The 16,826-nt window shown below is 37.1% G+C and overlaps 1 protein-coding gene across 1 annotated transcript in view; it reads right to left on the bottom strand.

Annotated features, from left to right (window-relative positions):
* The window catches only part of Hsl (hormone-sensitive lipase), a 20,144-nt gene extending 19,120 nt beyond the window's left edge, over positions 1-1,024 (bottom strand). Inside the window, exon 1 of the mRNA XM_083111610.1 lies at positions 975-1,024. Within this exon, the coding sequence (XP_082967736.1) occupies positions 975-1,024 (50 nt within the window). The remainder of the gene's footprint in view (positions 1-974) is intronic.
* Positions 1,025-16,826: the final 15,802 nt, after the last annotated feature.

The following is a 16,826-nucleotide window of genomic DNA, read 5'->3' as shown; positions in this document are numbered from 1 at the left end:
GGTGATTATCAATGTGGATTTAAACGTAACAGATCAACTACAGATGAAATTTTTCACATTCGACAGACACTTGAAAAAAAGTGGGAATATAATCAAAATGTCCATCAGCTATTCATTGATTTCAAAAAAGCATATGATTCGGTCAAAAGAGATAAATTATATAATATATTAGTAGAGTTTGGAATAGCTAAGAAGCTTGTTAGTATGATAAAAGTATGCACCAGTGAAACAGAAAGTAAAATTCGTGTGGGTATTAATGTCTGACAAATTTACAATTCATGATGGGTTAAAACAAGGAGATGCATTATCTCCATTGCTCTTTAATTTTGCCTTAGAATATGCTGTTAGGAAGGTAAAAGAAACTAACGAAGGACTAAAATTAAACTGTGTGACTCAGTTGTTAGCATATGCAGATGATGTAGACTTATTAGAGAATGATATAAATACAATTAAGAATAATGCTAAAATATTTTTCAAAACTGCTAATGAGATAGGTTTTAAAAGTTAACAAAGAGAAAACTAAATATATGCTTACAGGCCGAAACCAAGTGTTAGGTAATGATCAAAATCTAATTATTGATAACTCGTTTGAACCAGTTTCAAAATTCAAATACTTAAGCCCCTATCACACGGAACTGGATTTCTAGTAGGAATGTTCTAGTTGACGCTGGACTGGCTACCCATTTGCTGGTTTTCGCCTCACACGGTACTTGTTATACCGTACTTGTCGATAGTGATGGGAAAAGTCGTTCCTTTTGTGGATTCGATTCCTTTCGTTCCGCTCACCTAGAGGAATCGATTCCTCAAACTCGTTCCTTCGTTCCTTTCGTTCCACTGGAAGTCGTTCCGACTCCGGCCGTCTCGTTCCAGGGAGCTTATTATTGAAACTCGTTACGGTAGCTAGCTGACGAGTTGGTGGCTGAAGTCGGTTGCAAGACAAACGACATGGAATATACCGTATTATTGAAACTCACTCGTTCGCTGGCTCTCGAGTCGTTCCGTTCGCTAGCACTCGGTAGCTCATACCCAACCGAGATCAGTCGTTCGGTCGAGTCGTTTGCCATAATTGTCGAAGATGGATGTGTATATATATGTTTGCTTTTGGTACTTCAGACAAGGATAATGTGAGATGCAAGAGAATACTTACATTCCGGGCCATCTTAGGGTGAGTATGTTACGATTTGTATTATTATTATTATAAACTTGCACATTAAAATAACAGTAATCAGCGATGTAAATATGCCGTTGTTAGTCAATGCATTTTTTCGATTTCTTAAGGAAATATTGGTTTCCGCGTAAGCATCCTTGACTTCGTTGAAGACATATTTGTCAATGTATATTGTATTGCAGTAGTACAAGGTGTAAATAAAAATATATTTAAAAAAATACAATAGGTTTTTCCAATGTTCTTCTAAGTTGCCTTCATGACACGGTGCTATATCCACGGAAAATATTACCTTTGCCCTTTTCTTGTGTAAAAAATAATATAAAAGCACTTTAATGCTCATGGGGTAAGGCATTAATATATGATTGTCTCATCATATATATGTCATAAGTTCGCAGTTATTGTCGCGATTGATCCATATGATAGAAAAGCGGCGCAACAAAAATTAAATTGAAAATACAGAAGCATCTTAAGAGTGGACTGGAGGTTGGCATGAAAGTAGTTTCCTGGCCCGATGCGATACAGAGACACCTAGCGACATATCAGAGGACTAGGAAGAGAACCTTCCTCCCTTCACCACCCCCTCCCCTCCGCGTGACTCCCGCAGTGAGGTTTCCAGGAAAAGGACACCCACCTGTTTCTTTTCATTCTGGTTTCGGAGGCTAAAATTTCTCCACTGGCAAAGCAATTCGAATTTCACTGCTTGCTGGCTGACTCTTGCATGGAGCGAGACGAGTGGCAGGCTCCCGAGACAGAACCTTCATCACTAAAGTTTTGATTGAATAAATTTGGTTGATTACAGTGGCTACTATAATTATGTTGAATTTTCTTGTTGAGGTTAGAATTATCAATTGAGAGTAAAGAAGGAGGTAGAGAATATCAGTTGAAAGAAAGTATTTTTTTTGAAGGGGGTGTTTTTTTTTATACAAAATCGAGTTGCTGGTTTGAGTTGCTGTTTACTTTATGCACAGTAAGGCTAATCGGGACTGGACCTACAGTTTAAAGTGGGATCCGAACCACTGTGCACGTGCCTCCACCGGGTATCGAACCCGGGACCCCTTGATTACAAGGCAATAAAGCTACCACTGTACCATGGGGGAGGCCCTATTATACAAAATCGATATATAATAGTAATGATAATAATAAGGCAAGAATTAGTAACAATTATTATTTCAACTATTAACGAATCGAGTCCCTATTAGAGATGGGCAGGAGCGAAACTACCTGGAATTTATAAAGGGGAAACGTGGACATGCGTAATAACATATGGAAAAACTGAAAAGGAGAAAGACGGACAAAACAATGTAACAAAATGTACAGTAGTAACAAAGATGTCAGGAAACAATAGTATAATATTGAACTTACACTTTGATGAAGTAGTTTTCTTTGTTATGATCTGAATTAAGTCCCTTTGCACAGTTCTCATCGTTGGAGTTCACAGCAGCTTTAATCGGCCAAGGTTTATTTCACTTCGCCTTTCTGCCACTCTTGGCTAATGATGATATGATGTAATCGATGAATAGACGCTCACGAAGGACACATATGCCCAGACCGGATTCGAACCCGGGACCACTGGCATCGTAGCGAAATGAGATAAATACTCCGCCACGGGGCCGGCTAATCGGCCAAGGGTGGGGACAAACTCTCAGTGGTGATGGGAATCCCCTGTGGAAACATATGACCAGTTCCTGCATCACATTAGTTGCTGTCTCCTATTGTGATTTTTCCCAATGTTAATTGATTGCTTCCCAAGTGAAATTTCAGTCCAACTAATTATAGTATGATCTTCAAGACCAGCACTATACGTGTTACAAAGTACTCTTTAAAAAAATCCCAGTGAATTGGTCAAAATAAAGTGACAGAATTTCGAGGAGAGGCCGAGCCTCTGTGGACCCACACATGGCTACGCCAATATACGTAAGTAAACCCGTGGTGCTACAGCCCCTGAGGGCCAGAGCCCACCTACCGACTGCCGGCCTCACTTCCAGCCCAACCAGTTATGTGCGGTCAGCACGACGAACCCCTAATCTTTGTTGTAGGTTTCCGTGACTCATTCATAGCTTCCCAATCTCCACACGATGGTGGGATAGCCCACCTACACAAGTTGCACTGCAATTAAATAAGTTCCATTCGGAGTCAGGACTTGCACACGCATCATCAAAAGAAAATGGAGCAGAGCAGAACAAGATTATTGCCCTTCGCACCCTCTGAAGTCTTGAAACCTGTTTCCAACTTCATCACGTAGTATTTTTACTGTGGACAAATATTCCTGTCATTCCTGGTATTCCTGAGAAGTTGGGAAGGACAAATTGTAACTTTATTAAAAAGTTTTAATATAACTGAAGACTGTAACTTTGCAAAATGGCCTCCACTTCCTTCAAAATATCAACTCTTGTGTCACGGGGAGGAATCATTCAAGTAGTTTTACTGTCATATCGAGATAAGAATCGCATCCACGAATGAAGGGAGCAAACCGAGCTAGCTCACAGACGTCCGTAATTTCGCATATTGTGAGCGAAAAGGCAACAACATGAACAATTTTCGCTTTCAATTGTTCATTGACTAAGTCATAAATCCTCTCCTCAACTGTATTTCTGATTTTTTTTATTAGCGTTGCTTTTCTGCCACGTTTGCCTAATGGCAACGATGAGGATGAGTAATGATATGATGAAATTGATGAAGGGACACATACAAAGAAAACCAATGCCCAGACCAGGATTCGAACCCGCAATCTCTGGTGTCGCAACGGGTTGTGCTAACCACTCCGCCACAGATTATGGCAAATTTATTTCGTGATAAAGAAATACTTCTGAATGAATTTACTTTATCAGGGTACACAATTTCTACGCTTTTCAGTATTCACTTCACAACAAAAGTAAGCATTTCACTTGAAAAATCTACATTCATCTTCTATAGTCCTTTCCTTACTCCAACGAAGTTTGGGCAGCGATATGGTTCTCTGAAACTTTTACAGAAACTGGCTTTTCTTCCAGGTAAATCCTTGAAAATCAAGAAACAGACTCATAGGCGACAGAAAGTATGCACGCTGCCCTCCCCCAGCTGGCAAGATATTTTCGTACTTCAGAAGTAACCTGTCAATCAGCTTGCTTAGTTGACACAACACCTAGTCTATAATGGGAAAATTGGTCAATGTGTTGAAGTTTGGATGAGTCTGGTCTTGTATCACGAGAAAAGAGAAAACGGGATAACTACAAATGTATAGATAATTTCAAGCATGAAGTGTTAAGTGGGTCCAAGGCGGGCCGCATTAACGGATGCTGGGGCCCACATGCGGCTCGCCGGCTGCGAGTTTGACTGGCCGAAATATCAGGAGAAAAGTTGTTACGCTTCATCCACGAGACTCGAACTTGTGCGCGTCCCGTAGCTGGAGCCCAAATCATGAAGCCTTAGACCGTAAGGTCACGATGCAGAACAGCATCTAATGGCGAAAAAGTGGGAAACACCTGAAGATGAGTTTTTGTTTCCTAATTTTGATTTGGCAAAGGGGGTTCTCTCACAGCACCAAGCGCCGTCAACCCTTTGCCGGTCGTTTGAGTATCTTGAGTTTGAGTTTCTGTAAGTCTACTTTATGTATAGATAGGCTAATCGGGACTGGACCTACATTTATAGTGGGATTGAACTATTGGGCGTCCACCAGGTACCAAACTCGGGACCTTTTGACATTATGAGGGTCATCTTTACCATTACGCTATAGAGGAGGCAAAATATATCCGAAACTAAGAAGACATTTTGAATGGACATGTAGAATGTAGGAGGCAGGGTTCACGCTGAAGAGGAAGAAGACATGGAATTCTCCCTCCCCTTTCCTAACCTGTACATCTCTAATGTAATTCTCAACCAAGCCAAGAATCTTGTCCTTCTACATTTTATGTCGCTTTTGTTATTGTTAATGAAGAATTCAAATTAATAATTTCTTTAAATCTCAAGTTAGCAAGTCAGCCAAAATTATGTTTTTATACTAAATTTTACATTAATTGAAGATTTGCAAAGAAACAGTAGACCTTTTCATGATCTTTCCACTCCAAAAACAAATGTTTTGTAAGAGTCACATCAAGTTTATGATTGGAAGTAGTGAAGTTCTAGGAACCACACACACACACATATGTAAGCAACAACAATAGTACGCTATTGTAATTTGGAGAGGATGTGATTTGTGAGCGGAACAAGCATGGGAATTTAACGAAGTTCCTTTGCGAATCATCAATTATATGTGTGTGTGTACACGTATTTCCTATCTGCACCGTTGACTCACAAAGTACTACATGTGAGGTAAAACTATCGAAATGTAAAAAGAGGAAGCGCTACCACCCTCCCCGCCTTTTCTACATTTTATTCAAATCGAACACGAGGCACGTATCTAGATATATATTTCGGAGGGGCGTCCTAACGTAATGTCTCAAAATAATAATATTAATAATGTTAAATTAAAATAAGTATAATTATATTAAATTAATTAATATATTTTTATTACATGAATAGGTAAGAAGGTGGTATAACAACAGTGATACAGTATAACATCACGTATTCATTATCTAGCTTACGTGTAGTTAAGGTCGGCAAAATTTGTAAAAAATAGAAACTGCCCTGGCAAGGAAATTAATGTCAAATAGATAAAGAATATAATATTTATTGAGTATGAAAAAAATGATGTTAGATCCAGTTGAGGAAAGTAAAATTCCTGGTAATATTTTGCATGTTATTATAAGTAGTAATAATTCTTGCATAAATCTTCTTTCGTACTGTCATTCAAAGTCGTATTGCTTTCCAATATTTTTGTGGAAATAAACAATTTGCGATTAAACAACAACCTTATTTTCATTACTTAATTGAAGTTATTTTATGATCTCATTATTTTCAATATTTAATTTTTGTACTTGGTCTTTCGGGGGGAGGTTGGGACACCTGGACCCCCTAAATACGTCCTTCGCGGTAGGGGTCGAGATAAAGTTACTGTGTCACTGGTTCCAATTCACGGTAAATATGCTCTGCTTCTCTACACTCAAACATACACAAACTCATGGCCTTCCTGCTTTCTTGCCTGGGAAAGAGGCAATAAATCAAGCTGTGACAGCTGCGGGACCTTCTGAGGAGGGGACGGAACCCAGCTGTGCAGAGGATTCAAACAAACACCCGCGCGAACTAGCCCTCACCATCAGCCTGAGGCAATTTGAACAGAGACATCTAGTGGCCAAGTGGCGAACTATGATGGATGAAATTCGGCTGAAGCGGCCGTATCTTTCACCGTCGATAATACATGACATTTTTAAACAATCATTTTGGGCTGTGCAAGTGACTTTTGAAAGAAAAGCCCTCCCTAGCTTAGTCGTAAAAGGATTGATAATTACGTTAGTATGCATCATAATGGCCATTTTCGTTGGTGCTACCCACAAATCGTATAACCATTCTGTGCTTATTTACGTATTTCCTTATGGGAAATTGAAAAAAAATAATGGAATTTGTGCACATTTATCGAACTGAAATTGCATAAATGTGTCATGTACTCAAAGTTTCATAAAGTAAGTTCACATCTACTGTGTGTTTTCCGGCAATTTTTTGTCCTAAAACGTTATATTCAACAAAATGCAAGAAAGCCCATGTTAAATTTAAGCACTTTCCACGGCGACCTTCGCCAAACTCCACCTCCCTCTTAAAGGTCATAATTGAGAAATAGAACACTAGCAGCTAACCTGAATTATGTTTAACTACAAGAACACGTTTTGTGTTGATCAGTTACAAAATGTATAGAGAAATTTTGAAATAATGGAATGGATATAAAATGCAAATGTATACACACTTACTACTGAGTACTGATAATGTAGAACTAAATTCAAACATTTTTAGCATGTTTAGTGATGTTTATATTTGCTTTTTTGGAACAGGCAGCTACTAGTTGGCAGTGGCAAGAGATTGCAGAATTTCCATTTCCCAGGCCAGAGTCAGGAATTGCATCAAGCAAGACTTTCTCCCAAGAAGGGCAGAATACAGTGGAGAGGGTGAGTGTCTTTTTTAACACATTTATTCATGATTTCCAAAATTTAAGACATGTTATTTTTGCAAAAGAAATGTAGAAAAAACTTATTTACCACACATGGAAGCGAATGTAGGTATTCTATTTTTCATTGATATGTGGTAAAATTTACATTTAGAGGTGTTCCACTAATTTATAACCATTGGTCCAATACTGACAATTTCAGAGGCCAACAAAATTAAAAATTAATATATACACATCAGTAATGTAAGTACTAATATAATCTGCATTTTTAAAAATATGTAGCAAACAAAACATTGGAACGTCAACTTATTCCTCTGTGTCTGACCTTGTATTAACAAAACCTTCCATGTCATCATCACTAAAACCCATAGCAGCCTCCCCGATGGCATAGCGGTAATGCAGTCACCTTGTAATGAAAGCATCCCAGGCTCGATACCTGGTTGGAGGCATATAGTGTTCCAGATTCCACTTTAAACTGTAGGTCCAGTCCCAATTAGTCTATCTGTGCATAAAAGTGGACTTAAAACAAAACTCAATCTCAAACTAAAGACCTCTAGCAGTTACAATTGAATGTATTACATAAATCATGACACCAGTATTCACTAGACTTTAAAAACTGAAACAAAATAAACAAGAGATAAGATTACGTCAATGTCTGAACTTATTCTAAGCAGTTAAGAACGTGGTTGACTGGAAGATACTGAGAATCCTCTCTTCTATGACTATGAGACTGAACTAACTAGTGTTGCCCGCGGGACAGGCTTTTAAAAATTTGAGACGAGACGAGATTGATCATGTGTCCCGAGACAAATGAATATTTTTGAGACGAGACAGGCCAAAGTCTCGTCTCGTGGGCAACACTAGAACTAACATGAAAGTTGGATGGTTAATGTAGCTACATAACAAGTTAGTGAATAACCACTGATTGAGATTTGCTGTGTTTATAACTGACAATACTCACAATACTTTGCTGCTAAAAAAATCTGCTTCTAAATAACAAATTTCTTGCTGATTTACAATATCGGAGATGAAATGCATGACATTATTTTAGAAAGTATTTAGAAAATGGCTCTGTGGAAGTAACTTCCCTTTTGAGGTCCTTAAGTTATATTCAATCTTAAGATTTTATGTTCATATGAACTAGATGCACACATAAATTCCCCTTGCCTTAACAATTTGTATTTACTGCGCATGTAACCACAGTTAATATATATTTTATAATGTCAAGTTTCATGGATTTAGAAGGCCACAATTCTTGTTCTAGTACATAATGACACACTTATGCCATAAATGATTCCAGTAAATGTTTGAAAAAAATCAATTTTTTAACACGGTTGTGGGGATTACGGTAGTGATCCACTCGTTTATTTTCACATGCTTCTGTAGTTTGGCAACACTAATCACTTTGACTCCCAGTGTACAGTGGGATCCATGAGTATTACCGTGAAAATTGTCCATGACTATTTTAATTAATTTTTCTCTTACATCCTAAGTGTTTTTAAGCGATTGATATTCATGTATGGCGATGGACAATTTGCACGGTAATACTCATGGATCCCACTGTGCCTTCGTGGAAGAGTGCAGAAAGTCTGTTCATCCATTATGTGAAATATATCCATTGTTGACTTGTTATAAAGCTCACATTTCAGTGGAGCACAATAGGGATCCATGCAACCATTAACGGGAGTGTTTTCAGACACACAGTATTTCTACATATACTAGTAATAGTTTCTAATATCCGTTATAAATGTATGAAATCCAAACTACGAAAAGCATGTATGAATTTTGTAGGGAAAAGTAACAATAAATGTAACAATCTAAGTTGTTATTTTCATCATATTGAAATGTAATTCATTAGATTTAGAATTTCCTTACCTCTGTAATGTATTGAGTGAAATGACTTTTTTTGCTAACGAAACCAGAATACTATTCATAGGACATTATTGCTGTAAAACCATGCTAGCATTTCACATGCTGCTGTTATCAAGCTGGTGTGCGCGTTTCTTTTTTTTAATAATCCTGTGTAAACAAAAATGAAAAATCCAGAGAGAAGTGGGAAAGTTTCTTTTTCCCATGGCATGACGGGTCGTGACGAACCCCTGATCATTGTCGTGGGTTTCCATGACCAGCTTACGCTACTCTTTCTTAGCTCCCCAATTTCCTCACGATGGCTGGTGGCCATGGGTTCCATACACAGGCTGAAATCTTGGGAAAATTTGTTATGCTTCCCCCCCAGGAGACCCAAACCTATGCATATCCCATAGTCAGAGCCAAATGCATGACACAGTGCAGATTAAACTTTTTTCCATTTGTGTACGATATATATTTTTATAATCACAGTTTGTTACGAATGGGACAGCCCTAACGGTTAAGCATTAGTAACAGCCAACGTGAGCATATCACATTGGTCCACCCCAACCATATATATTTTTTTTCCATTTTACTCTTTGTGATACATGTACTATTTATACTCTTTTATTTTTTAGGATTTGAATATACTGCATGGCAGACAGACATGACCCTGGAACATATTGACACTGTGATGTCAGATTACAGGAACTTGCGAAGTATTTCAAGTGTCAAAAAGCAAATTTTACTGAAGACTTTCAATGAGAGTGCAGTTTTATAGTGGTCCCAGCAAGTTAACCATTTTAATGGCGGTTTCCCTGTGTTGAGTGTACATGGGAGTTGTTCAGAATCCTGAATAGTAGACAAGTGGTCAAATGTCGTGTATATACGACTTTCTATCTGCAATACACTAGGAAACTGGCAAATTTCAGAAAACAAGTCTAGCAGGTGATTGGATGTTTGTTTGATTACAGAAAATATAGTATCCTGATATCAACAATACCTGCCTAATTTGTCAGTGCTAAACCAGGTGATGTAACACAAACAAAATTTTTCAAGTGTGTTGTGCTTTAATAATTTTTTGTTTGTCAATGAATAGCTACGAATGTTGTTTTGACAACAGTGGAATTGCTAAACCCATGCAATGAATTCAAACTAATCTATTCTCTAAATATACTAGTGTGTATGGTGCAGTTTGGTTATTCACAGATCAACCCATATGCATAAATATTTCTAATAATTGTAATTTTTTTTCTCTGGAAAGTGTGTATGTCTCTCCATATGAAATATTTTTGGATGCAAATAAAGTACTATTATAGAAAAGTAGGATTTATTAATTTATATAAAAATAATAATCCTGTGCGTAACAGCCCATGAAGGGCCTTGGCTTACCTACCGGCCTCCCTCCTATGCTTTCCTTCATCACCACTAAGTGTGGAGATCTTCAACCAGGATTGGAATAGTCGGGGGGTCAGCGTGACGTATCCCCAACCGTTGTAGTAGGTCTTCGTGACCGGATTACGCTTACTCATTCGGAGCTCCCCGATTTCCTCATGATGGTGGATTGCCACCGGCCGAAAATACCCAGAGACTGAACTTGGGATCGAACCCGCAGCTGCCATCCAAAGCAAGGTGCCAGAAGGCACGGGCACAGAGGAGGACTTAATTTATATACGTTTACAAAATTAATATAATTGCAGTAGACAGAGTGGCTACAAACAAGCAAAAATTAAATTCCCTGACTTTTCCAGGTTTTCCAAGACAAAATTTACATTTTTCCCTGACAATTACAAACTAAACTAAATCGATGTTTTTGTAAATTGAAATAATAAACTCATACAGATCCAGGCATGGATTTGTTAAACACCAATATTATCTTCTATGAAATTGACTTAATTCCTCTATTCTCTATGATTTGAATTCAAACTGCAAAATAGTGAATTTGGAAAATTATTACAATTCACAAGCTAGGGAAGGATTGATTACAGAATGTTGTCATACGCAGTAAGTTTAAAATAAAATACTTGATTATTTTTAAAGTTACGACTAAATGAGATGAGAGTTAAGAGTGATTGATTAAGAAATACAATTTGTAATTTATCAGTCTCCTTATACATTCTCGGTATTATATGTTGATATTTCCACTGAGGTTTGGAACCCTCTGCTTGCAAGAACCATGAGTGCGGACTCATTTTTCAATTAATAAAGCTACTTCTCTCTTCTCTGTAAAGCAAACAACTTAACTCTTTCATATAAGTGAAACAATTGAATCGAACAAAATAAAGTATCATATTTCCTTACTTTATCAATGGGATTTCTGCTTCAGTACAGTATATCCAAGTGAAGTACTGTGAAATTGACAACATGCAGTTATACCTTTAATGCTGACGAAAAGGGTATGTAGGTATTAGAAATTTAACGCAAGCAATTTATAGAATTGCATTGTATAGGTAAATGATTTATCTAACCACACATTAAAACAGGAACACTCTAATAATAAAATCTTCTGAAAGTTCATATACGAGGGGCATCCTGAAAAAAGCTCCAATGGTGCCTATACGCAGCACTAGTGGTCGGAGAGCGACACACACACATGCAGGCAGGAAGAAGTGGCATGCAGCTGTAATCTGGTACAGTTGTAATGCAGACGTTTTAGGACACTTCTAGGTTAAAGATTGCAGCTATCATACAGTCTCCCACAGACTGTGATGTAGCCTACATTGCACGCTCAGAATTTGGCACAGAGCCACCAGCAATCATGTGAGGTGTGCAGACCGGATGTTGTGAATGATAGTATGGTCAGACGATGGTGCAGACATTTCACGAAAGGTCAATCGAATATGCACAACCCCATACAGCTGAGCACACATGGGCCCTTTGCATCACTTCAGGTGAGAGATCTTGGACCACTCCCTGAACAGCCCTGGCCTTGAATGTACCGACTTTCATCTCTTTGCTTTAGTGAAGAGGATTCTGGCAGGGCAAGGATTTGACAGCTACACTGCGGTAGAGATAGTTCCAGTCTTTATTTGTCAGACACATATACCATGGGCATACAAAATTTAGTGCCATGCTACGACAAATGCGAGAACAACGGTGGTGATTATGCCAAAAATTAAGTTAGGATTCACTGTTACTAATGCAATAAATTACTACTGATATTATTGTTTTATTTATGCCTACTTGGTAGGGACCTTAATATTTTGTTATTTTTTTAAATTGGTGTATTTTCTTATTTTTTATTTTTTACTATACGGTGTTATTTTTCCCAAAATTCACATTTTCATTTTAGCACATTTTCTGGCCAATAGCTGAAATTATACCTTCATGGTGTTTTTAAACTACTGTTTCAAATTGTAAGTCACATGGCTTCCGCCTCTTCATGAGAGTTTGATATCTTGAAAGTTATTTTCCATGCCCCTTTTTTAAATTTTAAGGTAAGGATTTTAGATAATGGAATTTTCTCCGTATATACTGAAGGGTGCATAATGACCATAAGTGGCGACGCACCAAAAAATTAAAATCAATCAATCTCACGTGACAGATACCGATATATTATAGCACCAAAAATTGGCATTATCTTTTTTGACTTGTTAGTGTTACGTTTCCCAAAATTCGCGTTTTTGTTTTAGAACATTTATCTGCCAAACATACCGAAACTTAATACTTCATTGTGCTTTTAAACTACTATTTTAAATTGTAGGTCACATGGTCTACGTATTTTCCTGACAGTTTGATATGTTGGAACAGATTTTTGAGGAAGTGAAAGTAAAGTGCTCCCCTGCACTTTTCCATGAAGGTGTATAGGGGTGTGGAGTTAGGTTCCCACACTTTCTTGATCACGGCTGAAGTAGAAACCTGCCATCTCCGAATACTTTTGCTGCTTTTTATTAGTAAAAAATGCTTGTATGCACACTAAAATAATGAAAAACATGGAACTTTCTATAAGCTCCAAACCTAAGGCCCCCAACATAGTTGTGGAATGTCTTGTTGGGTGCTATATTCACTGCCGGGAAGTCTTTGGGATGTGCTCCTTCACAGTAAAGTAACACGTTAAGGTATCAAATGTACTTTACTTCACAAAAACATGTTTCAGAGAGCTAAAAACAACTGAAAATGTTCACAGCAAAACATTTCACAGGTACAGAGGGTTAAGGGTACCAAACATACTTCAAATGAAGGATGAAAATACCCAAGCAAAATTTCTAATTTAGCAAACACTTTTATTGTACGTAATAAACTAAGTAGAAAATAAATTTAAAAAAATTTACTGTTTTAGTTATGCACGTTTCTGCACTTTAGTTTATTTTTGTGGGTAGACAGGTATCAATTGTATTTATTTTATTTTGTTTCAATGAATGTGATGGTCACATAAAAAATCTTATGTATTAATAGCACTGTTGAAAAATTGATTGAATGGTTGCAGCAACAAACTTAATTTTAAAACCAGTTTTCATTTTTAAAACATCATCAGCAAAAGTGAACATGTTAACAGCTCAAGAACATTCTTGTGATAAACAAAGCAACTGAATAAATTCACATCATTCCACTTGAAATCCCAGAACAAAACTGGAGCACATGCTGCATTAAGTAGATGCTCTAATTTTCCACATTACCGAAAACTATGTAAACTCACATGTATAACAGCCAGTCTCAGTGGTGGAGTGGTTAGCACAGCAAGCTACAATGCTAGGGTTGTCGGGTTTGAATCCCAGTCAAGGCATTGGTGCTCTTTTTTGAAAGTCCCTTCATCAATTTAATCTCATTACCATTCATCCTCACCTTTGCAATTAGCCAAAAGTGACAGAAAAGCGAAGTAATATAAACCAAACCAATCAATCACATATATAACGAAAACGAGCACTATACTTATTAACGGTAGTGTCACAGCACCCTTGCTGACAAGACAATATCTATGCATGTTTGATTTGGAATGCCTGGTCTTTTAGTACAGTACACATTTCAACATCCCCCAGAATCCTACATATGAACATTTTCTTCTCTGTAAATTTGTGTTTGTACCTGAAAGTAATAGGGATAGTCTAGTTTCAACTTCATGAGATCATTGTCTTTAGTTCAGCAAGATGATTTCACAGAGCAAATCTCATTCACAGTAAAGTTTCTCAAACTATGGGCACTTTATTCCATATACTCCCTTCCCACAGCATCAGCAAATACTATTAACCATTCCATCTAGTATTGCGCCCATGCAAGGACAATTTTTGTTTAGGAATAACAGACATGTAGACATTAGTAGTAAGACCTTTGACTGTGTTCATACTCTCTCATGGGTTATACCTTAGTTACAAACTTCAGGAGAAAGGAAGAACTTGGTCTCAGTAGCTTAAAAAAATAGCGAAACAGATGGTGAAACTACCAGTTGTTTGATACAGTGTTCATCCCTGATTTGTACTGAAATCACTTTGAACTTCCTGCTTGACCACAAAATATAACTACATTTATTTTCCAACTCTGAGCACAAATACAGGTAGTTTGAGTGCAACCTGGCATATTAAAGCACTTTTGATCACTAAATTTTGGCCAGGTGCCTAAATTGAATAACATAATTTTGAAGAAATACATCTCTCTAGTCTTTTGTAGGTTTCGGAATGTTTACAAGAGACTGATATTTCATCGGTGATTTCGGTATCACTTATCATGTCCAACCTTCTTTTCTTCTGCACGGAAGCAACGAAGTCCATGATACTTATTGAAATGGTTAGTAGTGTTTACATATGAGGAAGCAGCCATGCATTTTCTTTTTCAATGCATGATAAATTATCCCTTTTTTGTACACCAGGTTCAAGCATGAAGATGATTGCAGCAAGATGAGACCTCTCCAATACCAGCCATACACAAACACAAGCCATATGTTACTTCCCCATCCTCTTTCAATTGGGAGTTCTGGGAATGCTTAATCTGAAACGCTGAAAGAAAAATGAAACGAATTAGAATGAAAAATATATACATAACTATCTGAAGTAATACACTAGCCAACATAGTAATGAATCAGATTGTGTAATGAAATTTGCAAGTTGTACAGAAAGATAAGAAATACATTTAGAATACTGAAAGTAAATTTAGAGAAACTGGTAACAGTTTAGTATATCGGAGACACATTTCTTCAATTTTACAGAAGAAACTACTTACGGAAATGAGTTTTTCCAAGGTTTACAATGTTCGTCAAGGTATTTTCTTTCATCGTGGAATATATTTGAGCAAGAAATCATGTATTTTTTAAGAGAAATATATCACCGATGCACAATTGCCATTGCTTTCATTTGCTTGCCCTACGACAACCGGATGCTGCATACGTTTGATAACGTAAGCCCCTGTCAGTGTTTCCAATCCCTTTTTTTTAAATATGCTTGCCTAACCAAACCTAACCTTATAGGAAATGGTTCGTGGGGCTATCCGTCAGCTACCCGTGCATAATGTACAATTTGCACAAGTGACAAACATGACAGTAGGTATTTTTGGTGAAGAAGGTTGGAAACACTGTATACCCACTACAGTAGTCAACCTCAGCCCGCCATATTGTGTGTTACGAAAGCGAAGAAATGAATCAAAAGAAGTACTCTGTATGTGAAAATATTTTTTTTTTCTTTTCGTGTAAAAAGCATAATGGCACCTTGAACTATGTTCCGCAATACACAATTGGTAAGTACGAACCATTCCAAAACAAAATATTCGATTTAAATGTGTCTCCGATATACTAAACTCTTACCGACAAACTAATTTGTACATTTTAAATATGAAGAATGCATTAATTCATGAGGAATTGTTGTGAAAAGTAGCTTGTGCAGGCTACTCTGCCACAAATCACTGATGTATGAAAAATGTTCTATATTTGTGTAGCACATCAAGGAACATGTGGAAATGTTAAAGTATCCAAACCCACTTAAAATGTAAAATTAGTAATACTGTATGTGTATGCACATAGGAGTATAATTATAACGCTAAGGGCACCAACCCTAACCTACTGATGTAAGCCTACAGAAACATGTTGAAAAATCGATCTGCACATAAAAACGAGTTAAATAATAATGAAACATGTTCAACATGTGCTTATAGTGATGTACGGAATTCGATTCAAGTAGAAAATAATGTGTATCATTATAACAATGGAATTGGAAAATTGGAAAAACACAGTAACAATAATGAAAATCATTCTTAAATACAGGTGGAGATTCAAAGTACGTAATACAAGCTTTCACAGTAGAATAACAAAATTATGCTAAAAATGAAGAAAAGTGGCTTAAAATAGAAAAGAAGCAAAATGCAGACACACATAAGCACAAGTTGTATTTTTTTTGTGGTTACTTTCTGCTTGGAGTATTTTGGTGTCGAGCAATAATAGAAATGAGGTCTGTGAGTAACACAACATCCAGACCTGATTAACTTTTGTGTACCAAACTAAACTTTTTCATAGGGTTACCAGACGTCCGGATTTTCCCGGACATGTCCTACATTTTAGCCTTGTGTCCGGCGTCCGGGAGGAATTTGAAATATGTCATAAATATCCTACATTTTGAGCGTCACATAATAAAATTAGCCTAAATACGTGTTTCAGTTTAACAAAGACAACTCATGCAAGTTACAAGTCTATGGACTGCTCTCCCAAACTCAATAGTGACATTTATTTTGCTTTAGTCTTGCCGAGAAAGAAAAGAAAATATTGTCCTGCTAGAGGACAAACGGAAAAACGGAAGCAACTATTGAAGAAAGGTTTTGGGGTTTATATTGATGAAACCAGGTGTTTCCCATTCTTATTCATTATCTTGATTGTAAAGCAGGGGT

The sequence above is a fragment of the Lepisma saccharinum genome, chromosome 25 (genome assembly GCF_977018435.1).
Source record: "Lepisma saccharinum chromosome 25, izLepSacc3.1, whole genome shotgun sequence".
Lineage (NCBI taxonomy): Eukaryota > Metazoa > Arthropoda > Insecta > Zygentoma > Lepismatidae > Lepisma > Lepisma saccharinum.
Note: the sequence above shows the minus strand (reverse complement) of the source record. Positions and strands in the feature narration are given on the sequence as shown.